The sequence below is a fragment of the Hoplias malabaricus genome, chromosome 4, assembly GCF_029633855.1.
Source record: "Hoplias malabaricus isolate fHopMal1 chromosome 4, fHopMal1.hap1, whole genome shotgun sequence".
NCBI classification, from domain to species: domain Eukaryota; kingdom Metazoa; phylum Chordata; class Actinopteri; order Characiformes; family Erythrinidae; genus Hoplias; species Hoplias malabaricus.
The window spans coordinates 33665952-33683706 of record NC_089803.1 but is presented as its reverse complement, the minus strand read 5'-3'; the positions used below and the strand labels follow the sequence as shown (position 1 = coordinate 33683706).

General features: G+C 37.1%; 1 protein-coding gene across 1 annotated transcript in view; it reads left to right on the top strand.

Annotated features, from left to right (window-relative positions):
- The first annotated feature begins 329 nt into the window (after nucleotides 1-329).
- The window catches only part of si:ch211-272n13.3 (ankyrin repeat domain-containing protein 26), a 37861-nt gene continuing 20435 nt past the window's right edge, over nucleotides 330-17755 (top strand). Inside the window, exons 1-23 of the mRNA XM_066668487.1 lie at nucleotides 330-473; nucleotides 1165-1471; nucleotides 2011-2125; nucleotides 2753-2926; nucleotides 3322-3428; nucleotides 3729-3866; nucleotides 3961-4109; nucleotides 4443-4475; nucleotides 5014-5050; nucleotides 5148-5220; nucleotides 5652-5712; nucleotides 5790-5986; nucleotides 8476-8623; nucleotides 8728-8792; nucleotides 11450-11549; nucleotides 11819-11908; nucleotides 12665-12804; nucleotides 12906-12981; nucleotides 13093-13137; nucleotides 13375-13686; nucleotides 13800-13880; nucleotides 13969-14030; nucleotides 16173-17021. Of these exons, the coding sequence (XP_066524584.1) occupies nucleotides 1269-1471; nucleotides 2011-2125; nucleotides 2753-2926; nucleotides 3322-3428; nucleotides 3729-3866; nucleotides 3961-4109; nucleotides 4443-4475; nucleotides 5014-5050; nucleotides 5148-5220; nucleotides 5652-5712; nucleotides 5790-5986; nucleotides 8476-8623; nucleotides 8728-8792; nucleotides 11450-11549; nucleotides 11819-11908; nucleotides 12665-12804; nucleotides 12906-12981; nucleotides 13093-13137; nucleotides 13375-13686; nucleotides 13800-13880; nucleotides 13969-14030; nucleotides 16173-17021 (3255 nt within the window). The 5' untranslated portion in view covers nucleotides 330-473; nucleotides 1165-1268. The remainder of the gene's footprint in view (nucleotides 474-1164; nucleotides 1472-2010; nucleotides 2126-2752; nucleotides 2927-3321; nucleotides 3429-3728; nucleotides 3867-3960; nucleotides 4110-4442; nucleotides 4476-5013; nucleotides 5051-5147; nucleotides 5221-5651; nucleotides 5713-5789; nucleotides 5987-8475; nucleotides 8624-8727; nucleotides 8793-11449; nucleotides 11550-11818; nucleotides 11909-12664; nucleotides 12805-12905; nucleotides 12982-13092; nucleotides 13138-13374; nucleotides 13687-13799; nucleotides 13881-13968; nucleotides 14031-16172; nucleotides 17022-17755) is intronic.

Here is a 17755-nt window from a genome sequence, read left to right as displayed (position 1 = left end):
TGAAAACTTGGGTTTAAACTTGATAAAAACATATCTTCAGAATAAGAGTAACTGTAAATACATTTTAGAACAGAAAATATAGCAAACAAAACCAAACACAGAGTGACAATTGGGGCTATACAGGACATGCCAAGTATGGATTTGGATATGTTATATGACAGAGTCAACAATGGTTACCCTGATATCTGAATTAGCAATAGAAGCAGTATTTCGCAGTCAAACTCGTGTCTTTTTTGAGTGTCTAGTATCTACTCCAGTGCTCAGTTGAATGTGATGATGACTGTGGCGCTGTGGGGTTGCCTTGGTTACCGCGCTAGCTCTGCGTGGGCTCCACGGTTTACACTAAGAAGGAGCAGCTAGCTAACTCCGCTAAAGAGGGAGACTCACAGCTGGTCAACTGACACTGAATTGTTGTTTGTAGGTCTTACTGCCTTTTACGTTTTATGCTGGAATCTTCACGTCTTGCACAGAAGGTAATACTCTGAGCAGCCTGTTGGCCGAGGTAAGCGAGGGTCGTCAGTTCGTAAGAATTTTTAACACCGCGCAGCTTTAGAACTAGCATTTAACTCTGCTGGATTAGTGGAAAATTGATAGCCGCTTAGAAAACCCAGCAGAGGTAATATTCAGCAACACACAGAGCAGCTACATTAGCTCACGAAAGGTCAATTTGTTATTTTCTCGGCCGTATTACGGGGGACGTCTTGTCTTTTAAGTTTGCTATCTAGCTAAATTAGACTACTGTCTTGAGTCACGACCAGTCGTCACGAATTGTATGCTACTTTATCTCTTTTTTCATTGAACATAGAAGAATTTACTTTCAGATAAGATGTACAGCATTGATCAAAATAGGTTAATTTGCCACCAGTTTCGAATACCAGTCGTCCGCTCCACCTTAAATGCTGCAGGAGTGAACGTTAACTGTTGCACCCTTTAAGGTGGAACATGAAAATCGACTTAGGAACTGTGGAATAAAGGAACTGCTTTAGGCTAGACCCAGGATTTCTCAGTTAGCCAGAAAACACAAGCCCAACATTGAGGATTGTCCTATAGGAATGTCCTCTAAACTCTCCCTTCGCCTGTAATGTCACACAAACCCTCAGTAGCAGCATTATGTGTTGGAGCTAATATAAATGGCCTAATCCTCTTTGTACGTTTTATTTTTAGGGGATGGGGAAGGTGCGGTTATCCCATGTCGGTTCCTGAATCTCAGGTGTACTTATCAGGAAGGCAATGAAGGCTTGCTATTGTAAGCTGCACTGCCTTATACAATGAAGAAAATCTTCACCAACCTCACCAAAAAAAAGAAAGGCTCTCCCAGTGCATCTGACACGGGGAGTGTGCTTTCTGTTGGCTATGACCTGAAAGAGAAGGATTTGGGGAAAGTGCACAAGGTTGCATTTACTGGAGATGTGACAAAACTAAGACAGCTTGCTAAAAAGAATGACTTAAACCAACTTGATAAGGAGAACAGGTGAGTGTGGATGGATAGTTTTAGTCCTGTCAGTCAGTGTTAATATGTAGTTTGCCAGGATCAGAATGTAGATACTGCTGTTCAAGATACACGTCCGTTTTCTTGAGAAATTTAAAATATTATCTTTTAAGGGATCTCTTGTCTTCATTATTCCAATATAGCATTTCTAACTCAGTTAAGTTGTGTTCTAAACCAATTCTGAGTAGTGTGATATAAAATGGTTAATTGTAGAGAACCTTAAAACAAATACACTGTAAGGTCTTTACAGGGGTGGGAATCACATTGCAGATATAGCCTTTATGCAAAACATTTGAAATATCAGTGGAATATCAGTTAAAAGTGGTTTAACATGTTCTTATATTTGGGTTTGTTTTTCTTAATTGCTATTGATAAATTTATTATATGGTTTTCCTGTAATAATATATTTGTCTTTAGATATCAATTTTGTCAGTAACAGTTATACTTTTATAGCACGATAAACATGAGAGAAAAAAAAAACAGAAGAGCTTTATTTTTCTTCTTTGTCATTGGACTTGCAGAACTGCATTACATATAGCCTGTGTTCATGGACATACTGAGGTGGTTCAGTTTTTGGTGGAAAGCAAAGTTAAACTCAATCTATGTGACAATCAGAACCGCTCAGCCTTAATGAAGGTACAGTGTCATGATCTTTAACTTTTTGTTTTGCTGTTATTGTATATTATATATGGTGATTTGCCTTCTTTTGTTTAATTAGCTTATTTGAAAGCTTTTCTAAATAGGTATGTACAGTACTGTGCAAAAATCTTTGGCACCTAAGATAATTATATATATTTAAACTAAGGCCTTCTTAATAAGCGTGGTGTTTGTATAAACTTATATATAATCACAGTAAATAAAAAATAGAACAAATAATAAGTATAAGTTGTTTCTATAAAGTAGTAGGTGTGAGTTATGTTCAGATTCTCCTTGAATTTGTTAAATCAACAGCACACATTATTTAAAATCATTATTTATTAACCAGTAAAACTAGGTATTGGATAATAACCTCAAATAATATGGCCTGCCACGAGCAGAGATTTGGAAAAATTAACCCAACACATTCGCAAAGAGTATCACACTTACTGGAAAGATGTTATTTTTTTTTTCTAGTGTTGGGTGTTATTTGTTGTTCATTTGTTTATTTTTAGCAAATAAACACTGCTCAGATAAATAGATTTTTAAATCTCATAATCTCTGGTGCCTAAAACTTTTGGACAGTAATGTGTTTGAGTTTGTGGTGTTATATGTGGATCTTGGCAGGCAGTGCAGTGCCAGCAGGATCGTTGCGTATCCATCCTTCTGGAGCATGAGGCAGATCCAAACCTGGTGGATATCAATGGCAACACAGCACTGCACTTGGCAGCCCGCATCCCCTGCCTGCCTGTGGCCTTGCAGCTCTTGGAACACGAGGCTAACATCAATGCTCAGAACAAGGTGAAGCAGGGATCTCACCAGGACTCCAGATTACCTTTTATATTTATCTCAGCACAACAGGTGTCAGACACATGGTGGGGGATATGTTTCTGTTAGTAGATCCGAGGAGTTTGAGGGCAGCATGAAATGATACTTACTTAAATTAACAGCTGAGTGAGCAGAGTGATGCTTTACTTGCTTTCAGGAACCTGCCTAGCTGCTATAGTAATATAAAGAATTACGTTTAATATGAAAGATGACAGTAGGTTAGTACAGTCAACAAAAACCATTCATTCATTCATTTATTCATTCATTGTCTGTAAGCACTTATCCAATTTAGGGGTGCGGAAAAATAATAATATTGACAAAATTTAAAAAGCTTAAGTGACTAAATATATTGTTATTTGGATTCACAGGAAGGCAACACTCCCTTAATTTTGTCAGTGGAGGAAAACCATGTAGAAATGGCTGAACTTCTACTCAAGGAGGGAGCAGATGTTAATATCAAGAACCAGGAGCAACGGTAAGTATGATAGTTCTACAAGATATTTGCTTAGTATAACCATGCATGCGGCATGAATGAAAAAATATGAATAATAATATCAATAATATATAGGTTGTGCATACACAAATACTTGGTGGCTTTTTATATGGCTTGCAGTATTATGCATGTTAAAATGGGGGGAAAATTTATGTTTGTTTGACTTACACATTTTTTCAGTGTATCAAATTGCAAGGATTAATATTAGGGAAATATTTATTTTTTGTCAGAACGTTATGTTTACTATTTTACACCTCTGTTTTTCAATTTCATGCCCCCAAGGTCCTCATTGTTGATAGCTGCTTGCAATGGACATATCAGTATGGTGCGACTACTCTTAGATTACAATGCTGACATCACTGTGAAGGATAATAAAGGATGGTCATCTGATGACTATGCTGTAATGAATGGGCACCATGCGTGAGCATTTAATTTGTTTACTTAAGGAGATTTCACATTTGCTCTTATTATCTGCTTGATGAGGCCAAATATTTCTAATTATTCTCATTTTCAGATGTTCACATCTAATCATTGAACATGGGACAAAGCGAAAGACATTACAGTCACCCTCTCACATTGCCTCCAGTAAAAACAAACAAGCTTCACAGCTGGGAAGTCCTGAGGCCGGCTTTTCTCTAGGAGGTCCAGCTTTAGACAAAGATGGTGAGTCACTGAGCATGCAGCCTAATGTATGCTTCATCTGTTTTAGATTACAAGATATAAGAAAAAAATACCTTACCATTCCAACCTAAAACATGAATGAATCCATGAGAGAGTTTGATATCGGCCATACCAAACCTTGTTAAACTCTTCGATACATTTTCATCTCAGGTGTGATGATTACACATTTGAGAGCAATCATCCTGCATTTCCTAATACTTCCATCTTCATATTCTCATCTGTGCTCAGTAATACTTGTTTTGTTGTACAGTGTTTTGTCTGAGGTCTTTTTATTTCCCCCATTCATATTGCTTACATTGTCATGTCAATGGATAGCTGCAGAAGGAACCTCGAAAGAAGCAGGGAAAGGTATTGCAAGTATTACCATAAGTGTTGATGTGCCACAGAGGATGCACAAGATTCTTTACCATCTCCCTAACAAGACGAATACATTTATGCCAATAAATGTAATAGGATTGCATGCTTAAAATAAGGAAGATCACATTTGGACTTGTGCTTTTGTGGTGCATCTTGAAAATCTTTCATAGATTCTGTCTAATATCAATATGTGTTTCGTAAGCAAATATCAGTGAATACAAATATGAGTCATATGCTTGGGCATTTATAGTTTCAAATTATTGATGGTAAGTCATGTTGTGACTTATTTCTGTTAATTATGTGTAGTGTTTTCTTTAAGTTTTAGTTAGTCTGGTCTGTAAAATAACCATTTTTCTGAAAAATTGTTTATTTCTATTAGTGTAGAACACAAACGTAACCTTTTAATGGTCAAATGGATATTTTAGTTTTTTTTTTATATCTCATAGCTATTCTTTAATTCATAATCAACATATATATCAAACAGTGATTTCATTATTTTACATCATATATGTAATTTGTATATTTTCAGATACAGATGACAATTCTCATGCAGACTCTGTTAGTAGGTAAGGAAATATTCTAAAATGCCCAGAAACAATATCTGAGTAAAATATAATACGTATGTGCATGTATGAAATTTGATAATACGCCTTAATGTTTTAGAGCATCAAAAAGTGGCCCTGCTGATTCCTGGCCTTCTACAGATGAAGATGATGAGTTAGATTTGAGCCCAAAGGTATTTCAAAATACTGTGCAATGATTCATATGAGGTGGATTAGAAATCTATAAAATTTCATCTTGTGGGGAGATGTACTCACTCAATGCTAGAGCAATGCTTGTAAAGATTTAAATATGTTGTATAGTATTTATTGCTGTATGTCTGGAAAATAATAACAATCACAGTCAGAAAATATGAAGCATAATTTTTTCTGGAAACAGGGAATAAATTATAGAGCATAATATAGATATAGGTTTAAAATGTTGTGTAGAAAGGGGCATGTAACAATAATTAATCTTCTGTGACAATGGATATATTGTAAGCAGTTAAAATCAATATGGTAACCTGTAATATAAACCTGTAAAACCTGTGTCCGTAATATTTTGGACACTGTTGTGAACATTCATAAAATCACTAAAATAATATAAAAATAAAATTTTTTTTTGCAGAAACCTCACATGGTGAACTTAAAGAAACTCATGAGTGCCTCCAAAAGGGAACAGAAAGAGGGTAAGTTTCAAATAAGTTATTTACAGCGATTTCCTTTATGTTGTGATTGACCTTTAACGTAACCCCCTTCCCTGTAGTTATTGTGGATCGGGATCCAAACAAATCTTGGAGTGGAAGTGAGTCTGAACCCAACAGCGAGGGCAATGCTTTAGAACAGCAAGCATTCACCATGGCTGTCCCTACCAGCAGTACCTCTCACCCAAACCCTGTAGCTCCCACACCCTTTTCCAAACTTCCTCAGATGACCACTACATCCCTTTACAGCTCCCATAAGGTAACTCCCCATCAAATCTCTCAACATCTCTCTTGTCTAACTCTGCTTTTTTATCTGTTTTTTTCTGTGCCCTGTCCAATTCATATCCTTGGGGTAATTGATGAAGTAGAATCCACAGAGGTACCTTGTGGCCTCAAACAAGATTCAGATATCAGTGAAAGCCCTACAGAAGATTCAGAGGAAGGTGAAAATGATGAGGAGAATGAAGAGGACGAGGAAGAGGAAGAGGAGGAAGAAGAAGAAGAAGAGGATGAGGGTGAAGATGACGAAGAGGATGATGAAAATGAAGAAGACAAGTGTGGTGATGAAGATGAGGAGGAGGAGGATGAAGAAAGTGATAATGAAAAGGAAGAAGAGGAAGATGCAATATCACAAGAAGCCAGTGTTGCAATAGCACAAGAAGCAGATAAAGGAATAGAGGTTCCAGAGATGTTGTTAATGACAGGTTTTATGGGCAGTGAGGAGGTCCCTAATTTTCAGGTGAAGCCTCATGTGAGACCTGAACCTGAAGTATATCCTGATCAATTAGCAATCGAAGAAAAATGTGTTCCCAGAAATACACATTTTGGTGTGATGGAGGGCAGTGCCTTAGATGGCAGCACTCTTGAACAAATGACAAATTTAGAGCAAACTGGTCAGGGGTTTTCTGAGGAAATAACAAATTTAGAAACCACAAGTGACTTTACTGAGGTAGTTTCAAATGTTCCACTTTATACTAGTGCAATTACACAAACTTTAGATGTTGAAGATGGTTGTCTTGTGTCAGCCATCAGGGTTGAGTCAAGGATCTCTGAGGAGGAGGAAAGTGAAGTATTTTCAGATAATAACACAGGTGCTACGGAAGCAGTTACAACACCTTTACCAAGCATTGGTAGTGCATTAAAAAAGAACAGTAATTATGAAGAATATGGTGATGAGGACTGGGATGATGAAGAGGACGAAGAACTCTTGAAAGTTGAAAAAAAAGGTTCAGTCGATGATACACATTTTGAACCAGATACTATAGTATCTGAGGAACTGAATGTTACATCCCCACAAAGTCAGGGTGGTGACAATTTGTCTAAAAAATGTGGTAGCACAGATAATGAAGGACAACTTACAACTGACAAAAATGAAGATTCACACAGACATTGCCTATTACCATCCAAAGGCACATGTCATGACTACATTTATGAACAAACAGAGATGGATGATTTACAGAAAACTCCTAAATTTCTAACATTGTTGACACAACAAAAAGAACCAGAAACCTCTGAAGATTCCTGGGGAACTGACTCAGATGAAGAAAAAGCAGGAGAAGATAAGACCTCAAATACAGAGACAGTCATTCTTAATGACGAAAGCTCAAGTAAAGACATTTTACATAAAAACATCCATTCTCCATTAGAGGCAAGTGTGAGAGATGAGGACTGGACAGTAGATCGTCCAGATAATGATGAGAATATGCCAGTATCCATGATTGTTGGGATTGATGATCAAACTGATGATTTGGAGTATCAAATGAATGTATGTGAGAAAGAGGATGACGATCATGATAGTGATAGTGAGGTTCAGCAAATGCAGTATGACTTTGCAAGTGGTACTGTCAAAATTATTGAAAAAAGCATTATCTCAGATAAAACATCAGATAATTCGCTGGCTGAAAATAGTAATGGTAATTTGCTCGAGAGTGGTGACATACAAGTTGAAGGTCCACAGGATACTCTTAGGAAAATATCTGAAGATGGTTTATCAAGCTCTGGGTCAACAAGTCCAGTGCTTTCTGCCCCAAACAGCCCAGTATCTTCGAATGTCATACAATGTCCTTTAGAGGGTATTGAACCAGAGTCCCCAATTACAGTAATTGATCAATTTATTGACATGGAACATCCCAGTCTAAGCCCAAGGTCCTTTGATGAAATAAATGATGATCATGTCAGGTTTGATGACCAAAGTGAAAATAATATGCACATTCCTAAAGAGGACCAGGTGTCCTATGAAGAAATTCCTCACACGGTCATTGATGATGTTGATTTGGCTTCTCACACTGATGATGATGCTGAAGAGGAGGAAAATGGCACTTTAAAGGTGACGGAAGCTCTTGATAAACCTGTCAAGCATCACAGAGTTTCACAACAAAGCTCATTGCAGGTACATGGGAAAACTTTGGGTAGATGTACATTGTGGGATGGTAGAATTAGTTGTTGCGTATTTGTCTATGCTGTGTAGATCCTGTTAGGTTGTGACAAACTGGAAAAACCATAGAAAAGTGCAAACGCTCTAGATAAAGTAAGGCTGCATATGTTAAACTTTAATATGTTAACTTTATTTTTTTCTTCCCCTTATTTTTGTTTTTGTACTTTTACCCAGACTCATGATCCAAAATGTACTTTGTCTCATATATTTTTATATTAAGTGCATATTTGGTACTTATTTATCTTTTAGCATATTTAACATGAAAATACAATGTTTGAATAATTGGCTTTTTTGACATGTTTGTCACAAACCAGGAGAAAACATTTTCAGAAGATGAGTATGAGGATGACGATGTAGAAGAGGAACATGATAAGGGACAAATTGAAAGCTCTGAAGGCTCTGAGCATGATGAAGAGGTTGACCATCCTAAAAAAATTGAAAAATCTCAGGATAAGCAAAGGGGTATTCAGACAATGTTTTTTCTTTGCAGAAACATTATTCAAATCAAATACAAAGCATTTAATTTCCATGTATTTTGTAAATGTATAACAATGCTTGATTTTCAGATTTTATGTCAGAGCTGGGTATTGAAAAGGCAGATGATGAGGAGGATTCCCCATGGGACTCAGAGGTTAGTACTAGAGCCTCTCAAATGAATCTGTATAAAATCTCTACAGTATTTGAAAATTCCAAATCCCCTACCCCACTTGATAAATCTGTCAAAATGTCAGCCAAGGCCACCTGGCCACCTGAAAAACTTAAACCTTGTGTAGTATGAGGGAAAATATGAAAATATTTGCAAATTGTCAATATGAATATAGGTCAATTCAGAATATGATATCAAGTTCCTCTCTGGTAATTTCTCTTCTTTAAAATCGAATATTTAGAAGTTTTGTCCAAGAAGGAAAAAAAACAACAACAGAATTTCTTAAAGTGGTTTAGATATAACTCTACACCTTTGCCTTCATTCAGTATGTACAGATCTATAAATATGCAATTAGCCAATGCCTTTGTCTCAACTTTCCTGTCCTGTGCCTGCAGTTTGAGAGTACTTCCCTACAAGTTGACAGCATTGGTTCCTTAAATTTATTATGTAAGAGACCCTTGCAGTCTGAAATTGCTTGTTTGAGACTGTTTGCACTGTTTTTGGAATGCTGGAAGTTTCAGAGAAGAAATGCTTAGCCATACATTGTAGCTGCATGCATTGTATATTATTTTAGCAAATAAACAGCATCACTTGGACATGTTAACAAAGGTAAAAACATGACTGGAGCGGGCATTTAAAGGTGACATATTACACATCTTTTTAAACAAGTTAGAAAAGATCTATGGGTTATACAAAACATGTTTATAACCCATGTTTTGCGTAACATGTTGCATAAAATCACTCTCACATAAAGAGAACTCACCATCTCTAGTCTGGCCAGTGTCAATCCCTTTCAGAATGAGCCGTTTAAGGGCTCTGTCACTTTTACGCAAATAAGCTGTTGCTCTTTTTTTGTTGAACATTTACCAGAGGTGAAAATGAGGCGCTATCCAACCCTATATGTTCGACCCTGAGTCTGACCCAGAGCAAGAAGAGGAGCTACCTGCACACAGAGATGGTCCAGATTTTCCTTGGGCTCTAAGCAAAATTTTGAACTCCGAGCCAAAATGTGACAGTTGCACCTCAACTTGTACTCTCCCTCCTTTTTTGGCTTAAGAATAAACAACCAGGCATATACAGAACAAAATGTGGTGTAAACAAACAATATTTATTAAAAAACAATATATGAATAAACAGTTTTAACATAATTTGTGATCAGCCCTCCAGCATCCAAGTCAGCATTCTGTAGCATAAGAAAAAGGTGGAATAGCAGAAAAAGAAGCAAACTTAGTTGTTTATTCTCTAGCTTGCAGATTTTGTCACCTTAAATGATGCAGTAGTTTTGTCCAGGTGCCTGTAACTGCTTCAATGTTTAAGGTGTTTAACGAAAACTTAATATATGGCGGTGTTAGTGTGATTGTGTGAATATAGCGTCAGCATTTAAGGAAGAACTGAAATTTCAAAGAACTCAACTTAGCTCTTGGAAATAACTACATCATTTTTAAGGTGGTATTAAATAGTAAGCAATTTTGAGACTGTAGTGGTGTGTTTGGGGAAGTATATACGAGTACAAGACAGCATAAAGACATCAGTATTTGTTCACTTTTCAGCTTCAAATTTGGTTCAAGTTCAAGAAGTTTATTGTCATTTCCATGAGTGTCATGGTTCATGACACTGTGGCACTGCGAGCCTTTTACAGTTGTAGAGAGCAGCTGCGCAGTGCACGCCACCTCTAAATATAATCCCATGGCCAGGCATGTAGATTATTATTGTCTGCACAAACACCTTCACAAATGCCAGGGTGGTTCTATGCAAATTGTCCTTGTGTGACGTTACAATAAGGGAGCCATCCAAACGGCTCGTAGAAGCATATGATTCCTGACACCAAAATCTTTCAACTGACTCAGAAAACAGATGGATGTTTTTTTTTCAGGCCTGGAGTGTTTATAGTAGCAGTAGAGACCAAAATGGAAATACAGCATGCAATAAGGGAGTTTTGCATAATATGTCCCCTTTTAAAGCAGTTTGGTTTAAAGTCTAATAAAAAGCTATAGCTAACACTAGGGCTAGCCATTGCAATATATTATGCTGAGAGGGTTTCATGTATGATGTATGAGCACATCAGCTTGTCTTTACACAGATTGTAAATGCAAGCACTATGCAGTCCTGTTTTATCTGATTAATTTACTGAAATAAATGTTTCCAGAGTTAATTAACAGATTGTGAAGTTGTTACATGTAATGTATTATCATTTTTATAATTATTTTTAGCCAGTGCAGAAATATAGATAACGTTTAGGTTACCTTCACTTTAGAATTGCCTGTTTAGTTTTGACATTAAACTAGAGAGATATCCATCCATCCATCCATTATCTGTAACCCCTTATCCAATTTAGGGTCGCGGGGGGTCCAGAGCCTACCTGGAATCATCGGGCGCAAGGCAGGAATACACCCTGGAGGGGACGCCAGCCCTTCACAGGGCTAGAGAGATATCCCTCCATAAAATTTAATGCAAAATCTTTCCATCCTCAGGTGTTGTGTCTGAATTACTAACATTTGCACCTGTTGACTAACAATCAACCCCTTTCATTTATGTGGTTATAATGCATTAAAAGTAGATGTTTTAGAGAGGTATGCAAACATAACATGCAAGGATTTAGTCTTCTAATTTTAAGCTGACTCATACTTCTCTCTCTCTCTCAGTCTGGCTCAGACAGTCCCAGGAAAAAGCAGCAAGAAGGCTCAAACTCACCTTCAAAATCGCATAATGCTATGGCTAGTATTTGTGAAGAGAGCACAGAAGGTATGTAGGATACAGGCACTTTTTGGGTTTTATTTCATGCTTATTGCATTTCTAATGTCAGTTTAAGATGGAAAAACATAGCTTTGCTGCAGTATGCCATCTCTGCAACCATTTCATGCGACATTCAGGGCTGACAGAGACTAAGAAACATTATGATTATTAATAAAATACACATTTCCTTCATTATCTATTGGGCTATGACCTCATCAGCAAAGCAGGTACTGTTTTATTACTAAATGTAGTCATTTTTTAATTGAATTTCTTTTTAGCCCTGCTTTACATTCCATCTTTCTTAAGAGGATCAAAGCACAGTAGTGTATTCAGGAGTGTTGGTTGGCCTGGAGGCCAGAAGGCAGTGGGTATGCCAGTTAAATTACTGCACGATTTCCTGTTCTCCTCCTGGCCAAAATATAACTATTAACCTCTTACTCCTATCTCATCACATCCCATTACTGTCGCATGTCTGTTTTAGGTGTCAGTCTGTAATGGTTTCCTTGTGTCTGCTTATCTGTTCTCAGTATTTTGTATTGAAAATCTCAGTCACTGAAGCTTGCTTCACTCTGGCTTTATATCAGAATTTCAATTTTGAATGAGATTCCATTTCAGCTTATAAGCCATTGGTTACCTGCACAGTTTTCTCAGTCCTCCACCTCTTAATAGAAAACACCAGCTGATGGTTGCTAATATAAAGAATGATGATGTTTAATTTTGAACGGTATACATTTATAGACGCAAAACATCAAAATCTATGATAGGTATCTTCCTAGGCAGGTGTAGTTCATCATCTGCTCATTTGAAAGGCACACTAACCAAGCATGTGATGCTGTCTTTTCAGTTGGTATTAATATATATTAAAGGACAAAAAGCTAGTTAAAAATACTAGTTGATCGCCAGTGCTATTCCTGCACATATTGTATGATCCCATATGCATTATTAAAACTCATTTTGCATGTGCTTGCATGCAAGCTGGCTGCAATAGAGGGTTGAGTGTTGGTGGTCCCTGTGGATTGTTATTAACATTTAAAAATATTTTTTTGCTAATTTGTTGTTGTTGTTTTAATTTTTTTTTTACTCTTGATATGTGTCACAGTTTTTAATTTCATCCTCCTTTGCAGTTTTAGGGACCAGCCGGGGTAAGGAAGAGAAGGAAGACGAGGCAGAGGAGGAGGAGGAGGAGGAGGATGATGATGATGATGGTAATGGTGGTGATGGTGATGATGATGATAATAATGAAGAGGAGAAGCCTGAAGATCAGGTAGGCTTTATTTGTATTAAGACTGTTGCTTTTATATGACATCAGAATTCGGTTGTTATGGTCTAAAGTAAACCTTATTTGTTCTTTCTCTTTCTTTTTAGCATGTCCTTACTCATAAAAAAAACATATCAGTACTTAATAAATTAACATACCCCAAAGAGGCTGAAAAAAACACAGGTAATGACTCAAGACTTGTTACTTTACGTTCTTACTTTCCTGTTCATTTTAATAATTATATTATGGTCCAAATATTATAATACTGTTTCAGTTATGCATCTTTTCTTTCAGACTTAATGGAGGAACTTGGTTTAGGGGATGTTGATGATCTGGAAGGTAATTTTATTTGTTATACTTAATTCAGGACGTCATATGCCAAGTGGATATTAAAACTTAAATTTGAGGCTTAATTGTTAATGGCCATTTAAAAAATGAAATGTCTTTTCTCCCCTAAATAAAATGATAAGCGTGCAGCAGGACAGATAGCCTGACTGTTTTGGTTCAGTGGTGGAGATGCTTGTAGAGTTAGGACCATATTATTTAGTTGATCTTAAAGTGTATTTTACAACACAGATGCTTCAGACTGGGACTCAGCAAGTACCACCAGTAAGGCCAGTAGGAACATCCCTGTTTCCAAATTTGAGGAAGAGCAAGCAGGTGAAACCCCAGGGATTCTACCTGTTGTCCAGGAGCAAGAGATGGACACCTCCAACCCAGATGATCAGGAAGATGCCAACTTAGAAAAAATGGGATGTTCTCCTACAGCATTGGGATGTTCTCCTCCACTGCCAAGCCCACGTTCCATCCCAGCTCGCACAGGCTTACAGTCTCAGCCCCAGCCTCAACCCCGTGTCCACAATAACTCTGCTCAGAAGTCAGATGATGGTGTGTGTTAGCCTTTTGTTCCCTGGAACATTTGAAAAACATTTTTAAATTTATATTTGCATTTATGTAAATTCTGAAATGGAATATTAACCTAAGTATTCATTTTTCTGGAGAGTCAGATTGGGACACAGAGAACACTTCTAGTCCAACGAAATACACAACTCCGCTGCCAAACTTTGTAGATGCTGAAGCAGGTGAGTAAATAATTTGACATTTTCACTAATATATTATCTTTCCTAAAGCATTTCAAGATTAATTATTTCATGTTGTCTTATTGTCCAGTGACTGCACAAGAAGACGAAGCAAGTGTTTGCAGCGCTGAAACTAGTGCACATCGAGACCAGGTGGGTAAAAAATAGAATCATGTGCACTCAAATTCAATTTTAAAATCCAAAAATCTTACCTTCTTAGTTTTAACTGCATACTTGTATTTACCTACAATGTGCCATTATTTAGGCCTATGCCCGTCATGTCACAAAGGAGTGATTTATTGTTGTGTTTGTTCATGATAGGTAGTTAACATTTGCATAAAACATCTATGGAACCTGGTCCAATATTTTCCTTTTACAGTGGTATGAAAAAGTTTGGGCACCCCTGATAGTTTACAGGATTTTCCTTTTATAAATCATTGGTTGTGCAGATCCGCAATTTCAGATAAATATATATAGCAGATGAACTTGTTGATATTTGTGAAGTGAAATGAAGTTTATAGGATATACAGAAAGTGTGCAATAATTATTTAAACAAAATTAGGCAGGTGTGTAAATTTGGGAACCCCAACAGAAAAATTACATCAATATTTAGTAAATCCTCCTTTTGCAGAAATAATAGCCTCTAAACGCTTCCTTTAACTTCCAATGAGTGTCTGGATTCTGGTTGAAGGCATTTTGGACCATTTTTCTTTACAAAACATCTCCAGTTCAGTCAGGTTTGATGGTTTCCCAGCATGGACTGTCCGCTTTAAATCACACTACAGATTTTCAATAGTATTCAGGTCTTGGGACTGAGACGGCCATTCCAGAACATTGTACTTGTTCCTCTGCTTGAATGCCTTAGTAGATTTTGAGCTGTGTTTAGGGTCATTGTCTTGTTGAAGTATCCAGCCCCGGTGCAACTTCAGCTGTGTCACTGATTCTTGAAAACTGTTCTCAAGAATCTGCTGATATTGACTGGAACCCATGAGAACCTCAATTTTAACAAGATTCCCAGTACCTACAGCACAGCCCCACAGCATGATGGAACCGCCACCAAATCTTACTGTGGGTAGCAAGTGTTTGTCTTGGAATGCTGTGTTCTTTTTCCACCATGCATACCGCCCCTTGTTATGTCATCAACTCAATTTCAGTTTCATCAGTCCACAGCACCTTATTCCAAATTGAAGCTGGCTTGTCCTAATGTGCTTTAGCATACCTCAAGTGACTCTGTTTGTGGCCTGCGTGCAGAAAAGGCATTAATCTCCCATACAGCCTCTCCTTGTGCAAAGTGCACGGAATAGTTGAATGATGCACAGTGACACCATCTGCAGCAAGATGATGTTGTAGGTCTTTGGAGATGGTCTGTGGGTTGACTATGACTGTTCTTACCATCCTTCGCCTCTGCTTATCTGAGATTTTTCTTGGCCTGCCGCTTTGGGCCTTAACTAGAACTATGTCTGTGGTGTTCCATTTCCTCACTATGTTCCTCACAGTGGAAACTGACAGCTGAAATGTCTGAGGTAGCTTTTTGTATCCTTCCCCTAAACCATGATGTTGAACAATCTTTGTTTACAGGTCATTTGAGAGTTGTTTTGAGGCTCCCATATTGTCACTCTTCAGAGAAGATGCAAAGAGGAGAAAAACTTGCAATTGGCCACTTTAACCCCTTCTCATAATTGGATTCACCTGTGTATGTAGGTCAAGGGACAATGAGCTTACAAAACAAATTTTGTGTTCCAATAATTAGTGCTAAAGGTTTTCAAATCAATAAAACGACAAGGGTGCCCACATTTATGCACCTGCCTAATTTTGTTTAAATAATTATTGCACACTTTCTGTAAATCCTATAAACTTCATTTCACTTCTCAAATATCACTGTGTTCGTCTGTTATATGATATATTTAACTGAAATTGCTGATCTGAACAACCAGTGATTTATAAAGGAAAATCATGATAATTATCAGGGATGCCCAAACTTTTTCATACTACTTTTAGAATGCAAGTTGAGGTTACACCACTGATGTTTTTGATTGCTGTAAAATTTAAATCAAGGCATATTCATATGTATATTTGATAGAAAAGTTTAGAAATCAAGATGTTTTATGCAATTGGCCACTGCTTCTTATAAACAATTGTATTAGTAGCTGTTGTGTCTTTAAAACCTTTTTGATTGTCCAGTGAAATGCATTGTAATTGGTTGTTTGGCTCCATAGTAATGCACAGAAGTTGGTTCCTTTGGTCTGGATTTTCAGTGTTAATTGTATTTCTTTTTGTTCATTCATGCAATCAAAGGAGAGAGAGATATTAGATGCGTCTGAGTCAGACGAAAATAGTCCAAATCATCTAGGCCACCATGAGAGTGAACTTTTTGAGCTTGAAAAGAAACAGCAATATTGTAAAGCAAAAGATTTAAGTAGCACTACATGGGAGCAACGTTATGAGAAAATCTGGGTGGAGACAGAGAAAAAGGAAACAAAATCCCAGTACAAGAATGTGGCTGCTGAGCTTAAAGAAAGATTTGGTGAAACAGACCAGAATGAACAATGTGAGTCATACAAGGATGAAGAGATTACAGAAGGGGAAGATAGAGAAGAACAGAAAGAGATGATGAGAGACACGGATGTTTCTAAGAGTACATCAGAAGAAGATTCTAGTGAGGATGAGGGAGAGCCTATAGTGCGACCTGCTGCCCGGGCCAGGACTGTTAAACTTTTACCTATCCCTGAGCAAAGGGAGTCTGGTCTTGAGGAGTCTTGCTCTGAAGAACCTAAAGGAGGAGCATCTTACCACATCCACAGTGATGAGGGCAGTGAGGCAGATCTTCCGCATGAGGATTTCACCAAAGATCATTACATCCAACAGTCTTCTTCGGAGCATATTAGTAAAACAGAAAATTGTGACCAAGGGTCTGGCTACACTATAAACTCCTCTAAAGGAAATGAAAAAAAAGAAAATTCTGGCTCAACTGACATATGTGATCCAGAAGCAAACATTATGAAACAGGAAGCATCTTCAGAAGAACCTGGCAGAAGCCTGTTGCCTTTTGTTGATGAGCTGGGGATCACTCCTTTAAAGTCAGAAGCAATCCCTCCAAACTCAGATGAAGTGACCAAGGATAGCCTACACAGGTGCATGACTGAGGTAGGGAATAGAGAGCTGCATGCTTGGATTAGACTGAGGAAATATAACTTCCACACGGTTTGTCTCTCTCTCCTATTTTTAAGAGATTTCAAATATTTATTAATATCTTTTTTGTGTGGGATTTGTCATCTGAACTTGTGAACTTGTCATCTGATGTGACCACTATATTTTTTCCATACTATTTCATATTCTGTGACAGCCATTCATTTGTTCTCATTTTTTTTGTAAAGATGCGGACAATAAACTAGGTTTCCACCAAACATTAGAATTATGGTTAGCCAAAATGTTTTTAGCTTTAATATTTTTATTCTGCTTCCAACTGGGCCCTAGTTCAGTGTGCTGGTAATGGGTAACACATTTTTGATGAGGAATTTCAACAACATCGCATACAGTAATAATAATAGTAACACTTTTCATACTTTAAAAAGCAGCTAATTGTGATTTACAGTAATCTACTTTTACTATAATGCATAAAGAAGAGAAGAAAAATGTATTCAGTGCACATTATACAAGTAAAACCAAAAGTAATCAAAAACAAAACACATAATAGTAAACAAATACTTAAAACACAACATAAATGTAATAAACCAGTAAAAAAGAAAGAAAATAAATACTAAAGTATATCAGTAAATATAAAGTGAAGAATAAAAAAAAAACTTAAAGTTAAAGGCAAAGTTCACAATGGTCATCAAAAACACTTTTTATGAAAAATTTTAATGTGTCCTCACAATATG